The 13,923-nt window shown below is 53.4% G+C and overlaps 1 protein-coding gene across 1 annotated transcript in view; it reads left to right on the top strand.

Annotated features, from left to right (window-relative positions):
• MAPK4 (mitogen-activated protein kinase 4) overlaps positions 1 to 7,845 on the top strand; it is a 141,325-nt gene extending 133,480 nt beyond the window's left edge. Inside the window, exons 5-6 of the mRNA XM_032882496.1 lie at positions 2,258 to 2,459; positions 5,201 to 7,845. Coding sequence (XP_032738387.1) covers positions 2,258 to 2,459; positions 5,201 to 5,897 — 899 coding nt within the window. The 3' untranslated portion in view covers positions 5,898 to 7,845. The remainder of the gene's footprint in view (positions 1 to 2,257; positions 2,460 to 5,200) is intronic.
• The last annotated feature ends 6,078 nt before the right edge of the window (positions 7,846 to 13,923 follow it).

The raw sequence follows: 13,923 nt of genomic DNA, 5'->3' as shown, positions 1-13,923 counted from the left end.
CCAGAACCCCGGGGGCTCTGGAAAGTCCCTTTTGAAGTTCACTGGGCCACAGGAAGGTGACAAGATGGTACGGAAGCCTCATATTAGAAATGCCTTCAGAAAATGTGGGGAGGTTGAGCCCAGAGGAGTAGGGGAGTGGGAGGGCTTGGTTTCTGCATTGAGAAAGACAAAGCTAGTGCCGTGGCAGATACATCTGGAAACTCCAGGAAGATCTGCTGGCGGTGTAGACACGGCTCGCCTCTAGTCCGGACAGAGTGGGGGAGCCTGGGGCTCTCCCGGAACCCAGGCCGTCAGAGAAGTGTCCTGCCATTTTCAACACTCGGCCTTCAGGGTCTCCCTGGACACCTACTTCCAACCTAAGCCAGGGGAAGAGAGGCGAGAGACTCTTAGAGGAGGCTTTCATGCATCCAGGCTGGAAGTGGGGTGCTCTCCCACCCCACCCCCCAGCCTCCCATCCCACAGCCGTGTCAGACAGCAGGGGCGGCTGGGAGAGCCAGGCCAGTGTGTGCCAGGCAGAGGGGCCTTGCCCAGGACCGGCTGCTGCCTTAGAACCTGAGGGGACCGAACATGGGAGACCTGCAGAGGGCAGAGCTAGGCCTGGGGTTGGAGGTTAAAGGGGGCAGATTTAGCTTAGAGACAAGAAGGGATTTTCTAGTCTTTAGGCTTCTGGAAGTGTCTGGTACCTGCTAGAAGACCAGCTGTCAGGAAGAGGAGGGAGGAGACTCATCTTCACTAGAGTCCGTGGGGGGCACTTCAGGGTTCGCTGGGTCTTTGTTAATAACAGTGATGCCGGTGATGATGCCTGCCATGTCCAGAGCTTCAGCTCTCTCCTGTCCTTGTCGGAAGGTCCAAAGTAATCAGCTGGATCGAGGGAGGGCGGCAGCCCAAACAGGGAGAAGCTCACCCTGCCCAGAGCCAGGCAGGGCCGGGGCGGACTGTGTGCTGCGGCCCGGTTCTTCCCAGCCCTGCCCATCAGGGAGGGTCTTTCAGGTCCCCAGCCCTGACCCAGAGGCTCCCCCTGAGCCTCTGAGCTCTTTGCGGTGATCGGAGTTCCTGCTGCTTTACTGATCTTGCAGTCTGGGCTTACGGAGCGGCACCACGTCCTCCCGGGAGGCTGCGGCCTTCTGGATCCCTCAATTTCCTGAATCATTGATGAATTTTGCTGCAGAGAGACCCAGGGCTGGTGTGAGGGGCAGGGCGGTGGTGGCTGGCTTGCAGCCTTTCTCCCCTACCACGGGGGTGGTAACGTGATTAGCCCCGCCGGGATTCAGGTGGGCTCTCCCGCGCTGAGACGTCATGCAAACCTCCAGACTAGACCTTGCGCTGAGATGAGCCGGGGCAGAGCCCACAAGGCAGATGGCTGCCTCTGCCCCGCCTGGAGAAGGGACACCAGTCCCGTGCGCAGAGCTGGTGTGTGGCCACTGCGTACCCACGCCACTAGACTGGCTACCAAAATTTCGATGTACTTTCATGCTGGCGGGCAGCCAGCCACCGTACAGGGCTTCGGAGTGTCCCTTCCTGTCCCCAGGTTCTAGTGCCTAGGACCTCCCCTTGATCTGGACCCGGGTCCCCAGGAGGGCTTCAAGCTTGGTGGTTAAATATTTTAATATCAAGCCTGCTGTTGTTTGTCAAACCTCCAGGCGCAGCCTGTGGTAGGAAAGGCAGGGCCAGGGAGCCCTAGGCTATCGGGCCTGTCCCACCTGCCTCACCTTTCGGTGACCTGTCTCACAGGTCACTGCGGGCACCTGGGAGCTAAGGCTCCCCCGGGCACTCCAGCAACACACAATTTGTAGCTAGTGGGAGTGGGTGTAGAGACACTGCAGCTCCCCCCGACTCCACAAGGGAGCCACCTCTGAGATGTGTCCCATGCTGTCTCCTAGAGGACGCCCCCCTCCAACAGTGGGACTGAGCTCCAGGTGTCCCACTCATGCGCACAGTCCCCTCCCCTGCCAGTGCTTCCAGGGAGGGTCACCACGTACTCGCCTATAGCCTAGACCAGCCTAAGGTAGACTCCTAGCCATGTACTGGCTCTTAACCATCAGCAACTAGAACAAGTCACTTTTCCCCACTGGGCCTCTGTTTATTCATTCGTGAAATCAGAAAAGCAATTATCTACTCTGAATTTGCACTGGATTGTGGTGAGGATCACAAGAAAGGAGGATGGCTGAAAAGCTTTCTACAAATGGGAAAGTACCAAAAGGTGTCTCTGCTAGGCAGGGCAGTGAATGACTTTCATATCCTGTTTCGCTCCCTGCAGCCGTTGACTTTCTGGAGAAGATCCTGACCTTTAACCCCATGGATCGTCTAACAGCAGAGATGGGACTGCAGCACCCCTACATGAGCCCCTACTCGTGCCCGGAGGACGAGCCCACCTCGCAGCACCCCTTCCGCATTGAAGATGAGATCGATGACATCCTGCTGATGGCTGCCAACCAGAGCCAGCTCTCCAACTGGGATAGGTGCGGTTCCAGGGGCCTCTGGCTCTGGAGTGTAGAATCCACATTCTCATCCTCCCGTTTCCGTTTTGCCTCTGATCCTCCGTGACCTTTCCCTCTGCCTCCCAAGCTCTATACCCCATGGGGTTCTTTCCCCACTTAGCTTTCTGCCTTTCTCTCCTGTCCCCATGCACTCCCAGCAGGTGAGCATGTGTGGGTCGGGAGCCTTCCTTTGTGCAACACGGCCACCACCCCTGTCCTCCCCACCCTGAGTGTTCTAGAGCCAGGGCTCAGTACAAGGTTCAGCGACATTTAAGGAGTACTGCACTTCTGGCAGACTGGGAATCTGCCCTAGAAAAGTAGACTGCACCAGCGCACAGAGAGGAGACAGTGTGACATTTATTACTGCACAAAATTTCACATGGTCCTCATCGTTGAAACCTCCTGAGAGTGCCATGAAGGGGGGTGCCGTTATCACTACTGCTCAGTGACACATGAGGAAGCCACAGCTCAGAGAGGGTAGAGACTAGCGTCAGGCCACACAGCTAATGCCTGCCTCCTGGGGGGCCTCCTGGATCTGCATCTATGTCAGACACCGCTAAGCAGTGACAGCACTCTGGCTTCCCAGACTGGGCTGAGCCTCCGAATCCTTCCCAACACAGTGTACCCGGAAATCACTACCCGTGATTCAGCATTGGGTAGAACACACATTTTTTAACAATCTCTGTGTAGGCATGTTATGATTTCTCGGGACCCTTCCTGTTCTGACGTTGAGATGAGGCAGCTAAACATTTGGGCGTCACCATCTGCTAATCCGGGGCCGGGAGAGCTGAGAGCTGCTCAGTTTAGAAATAGAAGTCAAGGGCTTAGCGGCTAGGACTCCGAGGAGGCCTAAGTGGGAGCCCCGCTGCTGTGGGAATGTGACAGCTAGTTACATAAGTGACAGATGAGCAAGTTCTCCTTTTCAGTCATTTGACAGATGATAGGTTTCAGCGTAAGGAGGCAGTGGGAGGGCCGGGGCAACGTTGCTATTTTTGGACAGGTTTGTGGGTTTGTTGTTGTCGATTGTTGTTATCAAGAGTTGCCAGCAAATAGAGATTAATGAAGACCCTTCCTTCTGCCACCCCCATGCCTTTCCCGCCCTTGACTGTGGTCCCTGCAGCCCCTCCCCCCTCTGCGCCACAGCACTTAAGGGCTCAGAGCACTGGCCCAGGGAGGCCTACCCCGTGCTTATCACGGCTCTAGTGCAGGGCTGGGGCCAGGAAAACTGGCAGGGTTTCTTTAGCCACTGCCCACCAGCTCTGCCCATTTCTCAGCCTGACAGAGTTCCGCTCCCGACTTTCCCATCACACCTTCCTGATGGAGATGGGCCATCCATGGCAGACTCCCTCCTACAGGCCCTCCTGCTTTGGGCAAATGGCTTAACCTTGGATGAGCGCCAGCATCACGTCCCAGTGGGGACATCGGGAAGGCAGCATGATAATGCTGATTCCACAGAGTCTCGTCCGAGACCTCTGAGAACCGGCGCTTGGCTCCCGGTGTGTAGCAGTCAGGGATTAGGGTCTTCTCAAGTTCTTCCTCCTAGAAATCTCGGCGGTTTCTAGGACTCTTACGGGAAGAGGCGGTGTTCCCCTCTGAGAGGGACTCCTGCCCTCGTGGTGTCACTGGGAGAGAGGCAGCAGTCCTGGGGCCTCCCTGTGCCTCGTAAACCACATCGTGTGGACCGCTCCTCTGTGTCTACGCTCTCACAGCCAAACCTGCCTGTCTTTGGTGCTCCGGCTTTTCCTGTGTGAGCTCTGGGCATCCTGTACTATGAGCAGCTGGCTGTGGGCCACGGCCTTCCCTGTGCTCCCTGCCTCCCTCCACACAGTTCTGCACAGAGCACCTGGCATGGGGAGGAGAGGGCCCAGCTCGAGCTGATGGCCTGCACACCTGCCCTTCATTTGCTCTTGGCTAGCTGACTTTGCTCTCCGTGGCTGCAGGGCACTTGACAGAAGGCAGAATTCCAAGGATCTTTGGCCTCTCCGGAAGGTGTCTAGAACCTTTCCATAGATCCCACCTACACTGCATTGTTGCAGGGTGCTGGGGGGTGGGGAGGCATCTAACCAGAGCCCCTAAGGCAAGAGGTCTTAGCCCAGGCCGTACTTTAGCATCCCCTGGGGATGTGTTAAAACCATGCAGACGCAGAGCCCCAGTGGAGACCTGCAGAATCAGAGTGTGGGGTGATTCTAATCTGAGCCAGGGCCAAGGAGCACTTACCAGGGCTCCGCTACTTGAAGTGTGGTCCCTGGACCATCAGCATCACCTGGGAGCTGGTTAGAACCACGGACTCTCTGGCCCGCCTTGAGGCTACTGGATCAAGAGTGGCAACTTTGCAAGGGTTGCAGGTGATTTGCATGCCGAGTCTGAGGAGTACGGCCTTGGTGGGTCCATTTGAAAGGAGGTTCCACGAGGCCAGGGAATTTGTTGTTTGGTTCACTGCTGTGCCTGGCAATGCCAGTGCCTTGCACTTAATAATGTGCTCAAGAAATAACTGTAGGATATTGAAAGAGTTACAGAAGAATACAAGGGTTAAGCCCCCCCCCCCAAAAAAAAAAAAATCAGTCCTTCCACCAGAGCCCTGGGGGGTGTGGGTGGGGGCGGTCACGGAACCAGAGGGACAAGAAAGGAATGGAAAGGCAGTCTGTGCGCAGCAGACAGGGGTGCGGGGCCTTGGCTCCCTCGGGGAAGGCAACTCACCATTCCGTTTGTCTGCACCCTTGCAGGTACCCTGTGAGCCTGTCCTCGGACCTGGAGTGGAGGCCAGACCGTTGCCAGGACGCAAGCGAAGTGCAGCGCGACCCGCGCGCGGGCTCGGCGCCGCTGGCCGAGGACGTGCAGGTGGACCCGCGCAAGGACTCGCAGAGCAGCTCGGAGCGCTTCCTGGAGCGCTCGCACTCGTCCATGGAGCGCGCTTTCGAGGCCGACTACGGGCGCTCCTGCGACTACAAGGTGGGCTCGCCTTCCTACCTGGACAAGCTGCTGTGGCGCGACAGCAAGCCGCACCACTACTCCGAGCCCAAGCTCATCCTGGACCTGTCGCACTGGAAGCAGGCGGCCGGGGCGCCCCCGAGCACCACGGTGGCCGCGGACGCTGGGCCACACGAGGACGAGCCGGCCAACCTCTTCCTGGAGATCGCACAGTGGGTCAAGAGCACGCAAGGTGGCCCGGAGCGCGCCAGCCCGCCCCCCGACAGCCCTGAGCGCCGCCTGTCTGCCTCTCCGCCTGGCCGCCCGGCCCCCATCGACGGGGGCGCCAGCCCCCAGTTCGACCTGGACGTGTTCATCTCCCGCGCCCTGAAGCTCTGCAGCAAGCCCGAGGACCTGCCGGACAATAAACTGGGTGACCTCAATGGCGCGTGCCTCCCCGAGCACCCCGGCGATCTCGTGCAGACCGAGGCCTTCTCCAAAGAAAGGTGGTGAGGGAGAGGGGGAGCTCCAGGCACCCCCAAGTGGAGGCCACCCGGGAAAGCCCGGCCTGGCAAGAAGGAGCTGGCCCTCCTCCCCGGCTTCTCCACCGCCCCTTGTACCCCTCTCTGCTGCCTTGGGGTTAGCAAAACACAGGAAGGATCCGAGGAGGGAGAGGAATGTCCATTTCTTAAACTGCCTTAATAACTAGCCTTTAACTTCTGGGAGCAGGTTTGAACAGGAGCCTAGTTTGGGGGTTGATCACTTTCCCAGCAGAGAGGGGGCCCTTGCTAGGTGGCGGTTTGCCGGGAAGCAGTGTGTCTTAGATAGCAGTCTGCAAGCCCGGCCGGGTGCAGAGGAATCTTGCTGGCTGATGGTTGAAGCCATCTGGCCAGTCTAGCCTCATGGACAGAGGAAGGACAGTGAGGCCTGGAGAAGCCAAGTGAAGTGCTTACCCCCAGGGCAAGGCTGGGAGCCGGGTTCTCCTAGGCCAGTGTCTGTCCACTCTAAACTGTCTTCCTCTGCTGGGGGCCCTGTGGCTTTCCAGTCAAAAACCTTGGTCCAAGGTGTTTCTTCCCTGCCCATCACCATCTGCCCTATCCCATCTTTTATTCAGAGCAATGTTGCTTTATATTCCAAAATGGGAAACTGAGTTAGTTTTACTCTACAGACCAACCAGATATTTTCTGGTTCCTCAAGTCTTTCAGTAACCCCACCTGCCACACCCCTGTTTGTCTCATCCCTGTGTGGTCTGAAAACCTTGGCTCAGATCAGACCAGTGTGGGATCTGTGGGTCCAAGAGCTCATCTTCCAGACCTGGGCACACACCTCCAGAACTCCCTATGCACTTTCCTGACACATGCACGGATGCAAGGTCATGGCCCCAGCTCCCCAGGGAGTGTCATACACAGGTGAGTTTGAAGACAGCAGTCCCAGTAATGCCTGCAGCCCAACACCCAGTCCCATACATGGAACCCACCCGCAGACATGTACAGAACTCCTCTCCCAGCCTACCTCGGGAACTAATGTTCTTGGCACAAATTGCGCCTTTGGAGTAAACAAGGCCATGAGGTGCCCGCCATAGAGCAAATGTGTTAGAGAAGATTTCACATGGGACCCATCATGCTTCGTGAATACTGACCTTGATTTTGATCACCCATTTAGCCCTGGCAAAGAGTGGTCCCTAAAGAAATGCATGGAAAGCAAGTGGCCTTGGGAGCAAGGTGGGAAGATGGGAAAGGCGGGGTGCCAACAGGAAAAGTCCTCAGGGGTCAGGCACCAGCATAGAGACCCCAGGACACAGGAAGGGCTTCCAAGCAGCCATGCCCCTCGTAGCTTCAGGCTGAGTTTGGGGCGTGCATACCAGAGGTGTCCTCGCATTCAGAGCCTGGGGTGATAGTATAGGGGCACAGCAAGCCCTCTGCGGAAGCAGAGTCCATTCCCCGAAATGCTCTGCCATTCCCACCACTGGTATTCTGCCCCCGCCCAGAACCCCCAAAGATACCCACGGGAGGTCTAGCCAGTCTGCAAACAGAGGACTCCCCAGTGTTGGCCTTGGGCTGTGTTCACCCTCACCTTAACAGCACCTTAAACCTATCCGCTAACTAAGAGTTGTACATTGAAACCTGCAACACGTTAGAAACTTATATTTAAAAACAAAATTAATCACACTGACCATAATTTTTAATGGAAAATATGTAAATATGAAGTGTTTGAGTTTCTTTCTTTCTTTTTTTTTTTTTTTAAATAAGACAAGGAGATACACACCGCTCCTCATGTGCCACTTGTCCTCAGAGGGCGGCTTTACTTTTTTGGTAAAGGAACAAGCTGCTGACCCTGACCAGGAGTTCATATATAATTGTTATTATAGAGGAATTGTTATAACTACTCATGTTTTCAAAAGATCTATTAAACTTGATCAGGATGGGCCAAATAAAGTTTTATTGGAACACAGAGTCCTTTATTCATCGAAGTATGCTCTCATTCATTTATGTATTATTTGATCGCGTCTTGGGCAGTGGTGGAGTCCTTGGAGGGAGGCTGGCTTCTCCCTGCACCCCGGAGGGCAGGATTTTGAGGGGTTGCTGTCGGCGGGGAGGGGAGCAGAGAATCTATACGGATTGGTAGTCGGGGGAGTGATTCCAGAACTGCCTGGGTCGGGCCTGGTGTCCGTCCTATAGATTTCAAACCATATCTTGGAGTTAACCCCAATCCTTCTGAGCAAGGCTAAACCTTTCGTCCAGCCCCAAAGGGGCCAACATCATGAGATTTGGGGGAGCCAACACCCACAAATACCTCCCCGAGCCACACTTCACAGGTACCTGAGAGTCCCCTCAACTGAAGTTCACCGCTTTGTAAGACCGGCCGGACATTAGTCGTGACCTCATTTGTTATTCAACAACTATAAAATAAGACAATGGAGGGGGACGGGGTGCCTGGGAGGCTCAGTGGGTTAAAGCCTCTGCCTTCGGCTCAGGTCATGATCCCAGAGTCCTGGGATCGAGCCCCACATCGGGCTCTCTGCTCCACGGGGAGCCTGCTTCCTCCTCTCTCTCTCTGCCTGCCTCTCTGCCTACTTGGTGATCTCTATCTGTGAAATAAATAAAATCTTAAAAAAAAAAAAAAAAAGACAATGGAGGGGGTTCTTAAAATGTGTTTCTGTCGATTTGGACTTCCCTGAAAGGCCCTTGCCTTGGAAGAACTTTCTACTGGTGGGCTGCATTTGAGCCAAGAGGAGCAGCCCCGTTAAGGGAGTTGTGGGATTCTCTCCAAAATGGCAGCAGAGAGTGGCCATCTCTCTGCGGGGCAGAGGTGGATGAAGAGAGCACTGGGGGCGGGGCCAGAGTCCTGGTGGGAATCTTACATTGCCCTTGAGGCCCAATTTGAGGTGCTGGTGGGTGTGGGAAGTGGGGTTTGAGAAGCCCCAAGAGCAAACAGCAACAAAGGATAGAAAAACTAAGAAAGGAGCAACCCTGAGGTTGACCCTTGAGCATTCCAGCTTTGAGCTGCCGGGCCCGCTTGGAGACGGATTTTTTATAGTGGGATACTGTCAATGTAGTTTCTCTTGAGCAATTTTCTTCTAACATTTTCTTTTCTCCAGCTGACTTTATTTTAAGACTGTAGCATATAATACACATAACATACAAAATATGTATTAATCAACTTTGTGTTATGGATGAGGCTTCTGGCCAACAGTAGGCTCTTAGCAGTTAAGTTTTGGGGAGTCAGTAGTTCCGTATGCAGATTTTCTGCTTAGTGGGAGTCGGTGCCTCCAAGCCCCATGCTCAGGGGTCAACCGTACGTCCATTCACGTATTGTCTGATCCTGTCTCCTGTGAAGATGTGTTTCTACTCACAACACTTGTGACACTAATTGTGAGTTTTCCACGCCAGACAGTTCTCCGGTTCTCTGTACTCTGACATTGGACGTGGTGTCCCAACCCTCCAGATAGCTTCTGCCCAGCTTGGGGCCTGATCTGTACAGTAAGGAAAATCGGATGGGGCACTGGCTTATTTTCCTTCAGAGGCAAATCTTGAGACAAAAAAAAAAAAAAAAGGCAAGTCGTTCGGGAGTAGGAGGAATGAGATCAGAAGCTAGAGCGAAGGAGAGATGACGGAGAAGGGAAGGAAGCCGGTCACGGTGCAAGTCACCACTGTGGGAAGGAGGAAGCATGTGAATGACAAGCCTGTGGCTGAGAGCAAACCTCCTCTTCAACAATTGTTTCCCCTTCCGTCTCCCAGAGCTGCTAACACGTGGTTTACATCTTCTCCGCTGTAATTCATGGGCTCGATACTAAGAGTTTTAAATATGACTGAGAAATGCCTTTGCAGAAACAAGGACACCGGGAGCCATGCTAAGTTGGTTCAGGGCATTGGCACGGTATCAAACATGGTCGTGGGGGTTCCAACAGCCATGACGGTTGGGTCATCACCATCTCGAATTGGTTCCCTCAAATCAGTCCCTGAGATGGGGGCTTCTCCGCAAGTGATTGTTGGAAGGAAAGCGCTAAGAGAAGGGAGAGGACAGGAAGCAAGGCTGGGGAAGAACGCTCAGCCAGCACGAGGTCCGGGTAGAGACCAGCTTCAGCCTGACACCACACAGAGCTCTGGAGAATGAATGGCACCAGGGAGTTGATCCCACGTTGAGGAAAAGAGGCATTTGTGCCCCCATGTCAGCTAGTGACTGGGGACTGTTGGGGTGGAGTGGAGGAAAGAGCCCATTCAGCTAAGGCCAGTTCTCCTAGGAGCCAATTGGCAGCCAAAACCCACAGCAGCTGGGCAATGGGTCCCCTCAGCGCACCTGCTAAACGGGATCTGGGCAGGGCACCATCTGCATTGCAGGACAGTGTGCTAGGCACTGTGGGGGCAAAGAGGTAGAAATGAGAGACTGCCACACTTGGCCCCCCCAGGGAGCCCTCCAGGGCCAGTTCCAGCCCTTTTGTTATTAATTTCCCACTGTTAACAGTCCCCAAAGTCACTTCTCCACCACTGCCCCCCACCACAGAGTCCTCCGCCAAGTAACTATCCGGAGGGGGCTTCCCAAGACCATCCTCCAGTTTCAATAATTCACTAGAAGGACTCACAGGACGCAGAAAAGCTGTCGCACTCACACTTATGGTTTATTACAGTGAAAGGATACGGAACAAATCAGCAAAGGGAAAAGGGGGGCAGCCAAACTCCTGGAGAAACCAAGCACAAGATTTCAGGGGGTCCTCTCCCAAGAAAGTGGCATGGGGACATGCTAATTCTCCCAGCAACAACGTGTGACAACCAGTGAGTCTCATCCCAGCCTTGGCATCCAGGATTTTTATTAAGGATCAGTTCAGCTGGGTAGGACCATGGGACTAATGTGAGCTCCTGTGTGCCCAGCACCCCGGCCCAGGTGCCAGTGGGAAAATATGGCCTTGGCCTCAGCTGTACAATAGAGAATCCAAAGGCTCCGGAATCACTCCCAGGAGCCAGCCAAGGGCAGTCCTTCTGAAGATAGGCCGCGCTTTGGAATGTACAGGGTTTGAGAAACGAGGACCTGGGAAGTGAACCCTCTTCTACAGGGTAGGTCTATTTGTGACACATTGGATGTATTTGTGCCTCCTGCCATTCTAAAGTCATGTGAGAGTCTGTTTTATGTGAAATTTACAGCAAAGCTGAAGCAACAGAGCTTTGCATCCTGGAGATCTTAAGAATATGCAGCATTATTAAAATATAATATTAAAAACATGCCTGCTGAGGCCGGTGTCAGGCAATCTAACACCTGAGATCCTTTTTCTTAGTAAATCATGGTCTGCTCGTAAGAGCCAAGCCTGCTGACAGATCAGCAAGCTAGCTAACCACTCATTCTGTCAGCGTGGCGATTACCACTGGGGGAATTACGCTGCAAGCATGACAGACTGCTGTAGGAAGCAGGCATTACCAGCTCCCCCGGAATGCCCAGCTGAGGACACCAGGGTTCTGCTGCTGAGAGAGGTCCCTGGCAACATGAAGCAAGAGGCAAGACAGGAAACTGAGGATGTCAAGAGTCAGGCTGAGCCACACCCAGCTCCCACCTTCAGAAGATGGTTTTTGGCAGGGGTGGGGGTTCCTCTAGAGGTGAGAAGGACAGAAAAAATCGAGTCCCCACATATGGGCTCCTACTAGGTAGAATTAAAGGAGATGATGGTTTCTTTTATGTTCCAACCCGATTAGACCAAGGTGTCTGGATATTTGGTCAAATATTATTCTAGATTTTTCTATGAGAGTGTTTTCAGATGAGATTAACATTTCCAAGGTGCCTGGGAGGCTCAGTCAGTTAAGCATCTCGGGCTCGGGTCATGATCTCAGGGTCCTAGGATTGAGCCCCGTGTCAGGCTCTGTGCTCAGTGGGGAGCCTGCTTCTCCCTCTCCCTCTGCCCCACTCCCTGCTCATCCTCTCTCTCTCTCTCTCTCATGAACTCTCCCTCTAACAAAAAATTAAATCTTAAAAAAAAAAAAAAGATGCAGAGATGCCTGTCTGTCTTCACTGTTGTTTGAACTGAGGGCAAGCCAACTTGGGAACTGTGAAGTGACCAGGGTACTCAAGTGTTCCTAACCACAGAGGGAGAAGAAGAAGAAAGCAGGAGACAGAAGCTGCCCAAGTGTGGGGCAGTTCCCCCCATCCGAGTCCCTTATAGGAACCTGATGGTACCCCCTGCACCCGGTTCTCATTGGATCCCCCACGGCTTCCCCGAATCTTTTCTGAGTGGACTCTGTTACAGACCACTGAGAAGAGCTTTGACTCACCTGCCTTGCTCCTGCCCCGGCCTGGCCTGCAGGAGCCGTGCACGAAACCCCCGTACCTGACCCGTGTGTAGGGCAGCCTTGTCCCCTCAGTATCCATTCACACCAGCATAACATCACAGTGATTCCCTGCAAGCAGTGCTTAGACAAAAAGGAGGGCGCTGAGTAGTTTTGTCATGTGAAGGGCTTCGGGAAGGATGTAGATAAAGCCCACATTTAGGCCAGAGTTGGGTGAAAAGAAACTCGAGAGAGCAATGAATGCCAGATGCGAGGGGAGGTCTCCTCTGCTGACCCAACCTGGGCAGGGCTGATCAAGGTCAATCAAGGCCAGGAGAGGTCCCTCTGGCTTAGCACAACACACAGGGTCCAACATTCCTACTGGGAACTGGCGTTCAGAGAGACCAAGGACACCAAAATGTTGGTGTAATTAAACTTCCATCAAAATCTGTGAGCAGGAGAGTTTATCCAGCCAACAAACGTGCCCTGACCACAGGAAGAAGAGCCACAGCTGTTTTTTACCAAATGGATCTCATTAAATTAATTATATTACCCCGGACAGCTCATTCAACACCCTCAAACGAGTTTTAATAAAATCAAAATTGTTGTAGCAGAAAGAGACCATCTAATGAATCTAATTCTTCACCCTGGAGATAAGGTTGTAGGTTCAGAGAGACTAAGTGACAAGGACAGGTCACATAGCAAGCTGGTGGCTCCTGGCTCATAAGGTAGTGCTCTTCCTTCTACAGCATGATGCCTGTCTTGGGACCTGAGGCATTCATTATAGTTAGCTATCCAAAAGCTGGTTCCCTCCCTAAGACTTCCTGAAAATGATCCACGGCCATGTGACCCAGTTCTGGTCAGTGAGAGATGAAGGGATGTTTCCTGGGAAGCTTCTCAATACTTGGGTTCGAAGGGCATCTTGAGAAGAAAACCCTTTACCCTCTGCTTCCTACTTTTGAATTTGGATGCAATGCTGGAACTATGGCAGCCATCTCGAACTCATGAGGCAACAAACCAAAGGACAAAAAGTCAAACAGACTGTGGAGGTGAAAACGTGGGATCAAATGAGCTCAAGTCTGTGATGATGTCAGAAAGCTGCAGAACCAGCCCTAGAACTGCCTACATTCAGACTTTTTTTTTTTTTTTAAATACGGGGGTGGAATAGACAGAGGGAGAGGGGGATGCAGATTCCCCGCTGAGCAGCGAGCCCAACTCGGGGCTTGATGCCAGGACCCGGAGATCATGATCTGAGCCAAAGGCAGACGCTTAACCAACTGAGTCACCCAGGCGGCCCTACGTTCAGTTTTTTTAGTTAAAAAACAGTAAATATCCTTATGATTGAGCCAGTTAGTCTTCAGTTACAATTTTCTTTCACCTGTGGTAGTAGGCATCCCAGGGAATACAAGGATTATTTGAAGGTTGCTGGTTCCTCCACGATGGTGTTCTGCCTCGTTCCCGTAACGGTGCAGTTTGGGTTCCCGCCGCTTGGTAGATCCTTGGTGAAGTGTTATTGTCCCGTTCTCTAAAAGCTGCAGTTGGCAAACTTCTTTACACGCCTGCGACCACAACGGCTGACGCCAAGGGCATATTTCTACATAGCTTTATGCCTTTTATTGCAAAGAACCTGGCTTTTCCTAGAACATATGAGCAGCAAAAGTTTCAAAACTAGAGTGCTTGGGTAGCTTAGTCAGTTAAACACCCCACTCCTGGTTTCAGCTCGGGTCATAATCTCAGGGTCCTGGGATCCAGCCCTGCATTGGGCTCCCGGCTCAACGGGGAGTCTGCTTGTC

This window comes from Lontra canadensis, unplaced genomic scaffold (assembly GCF_010015895.1).
Source record: "Lontra canadensis isolate GAN:19392208 unplaced genomic scaffold, GSC_riverotter_1.0 scaffold82, whole genome shotgun sequence".
Lineage (NCBI taxonomy): Eukaryota > Metazoa > Chordata > Mammalia > Carnivora > Mustelidae > Lontra > Lontra canadensis.
This window is presented reverse-complemented; position numbering and strand designations above follow the sequence as displayed.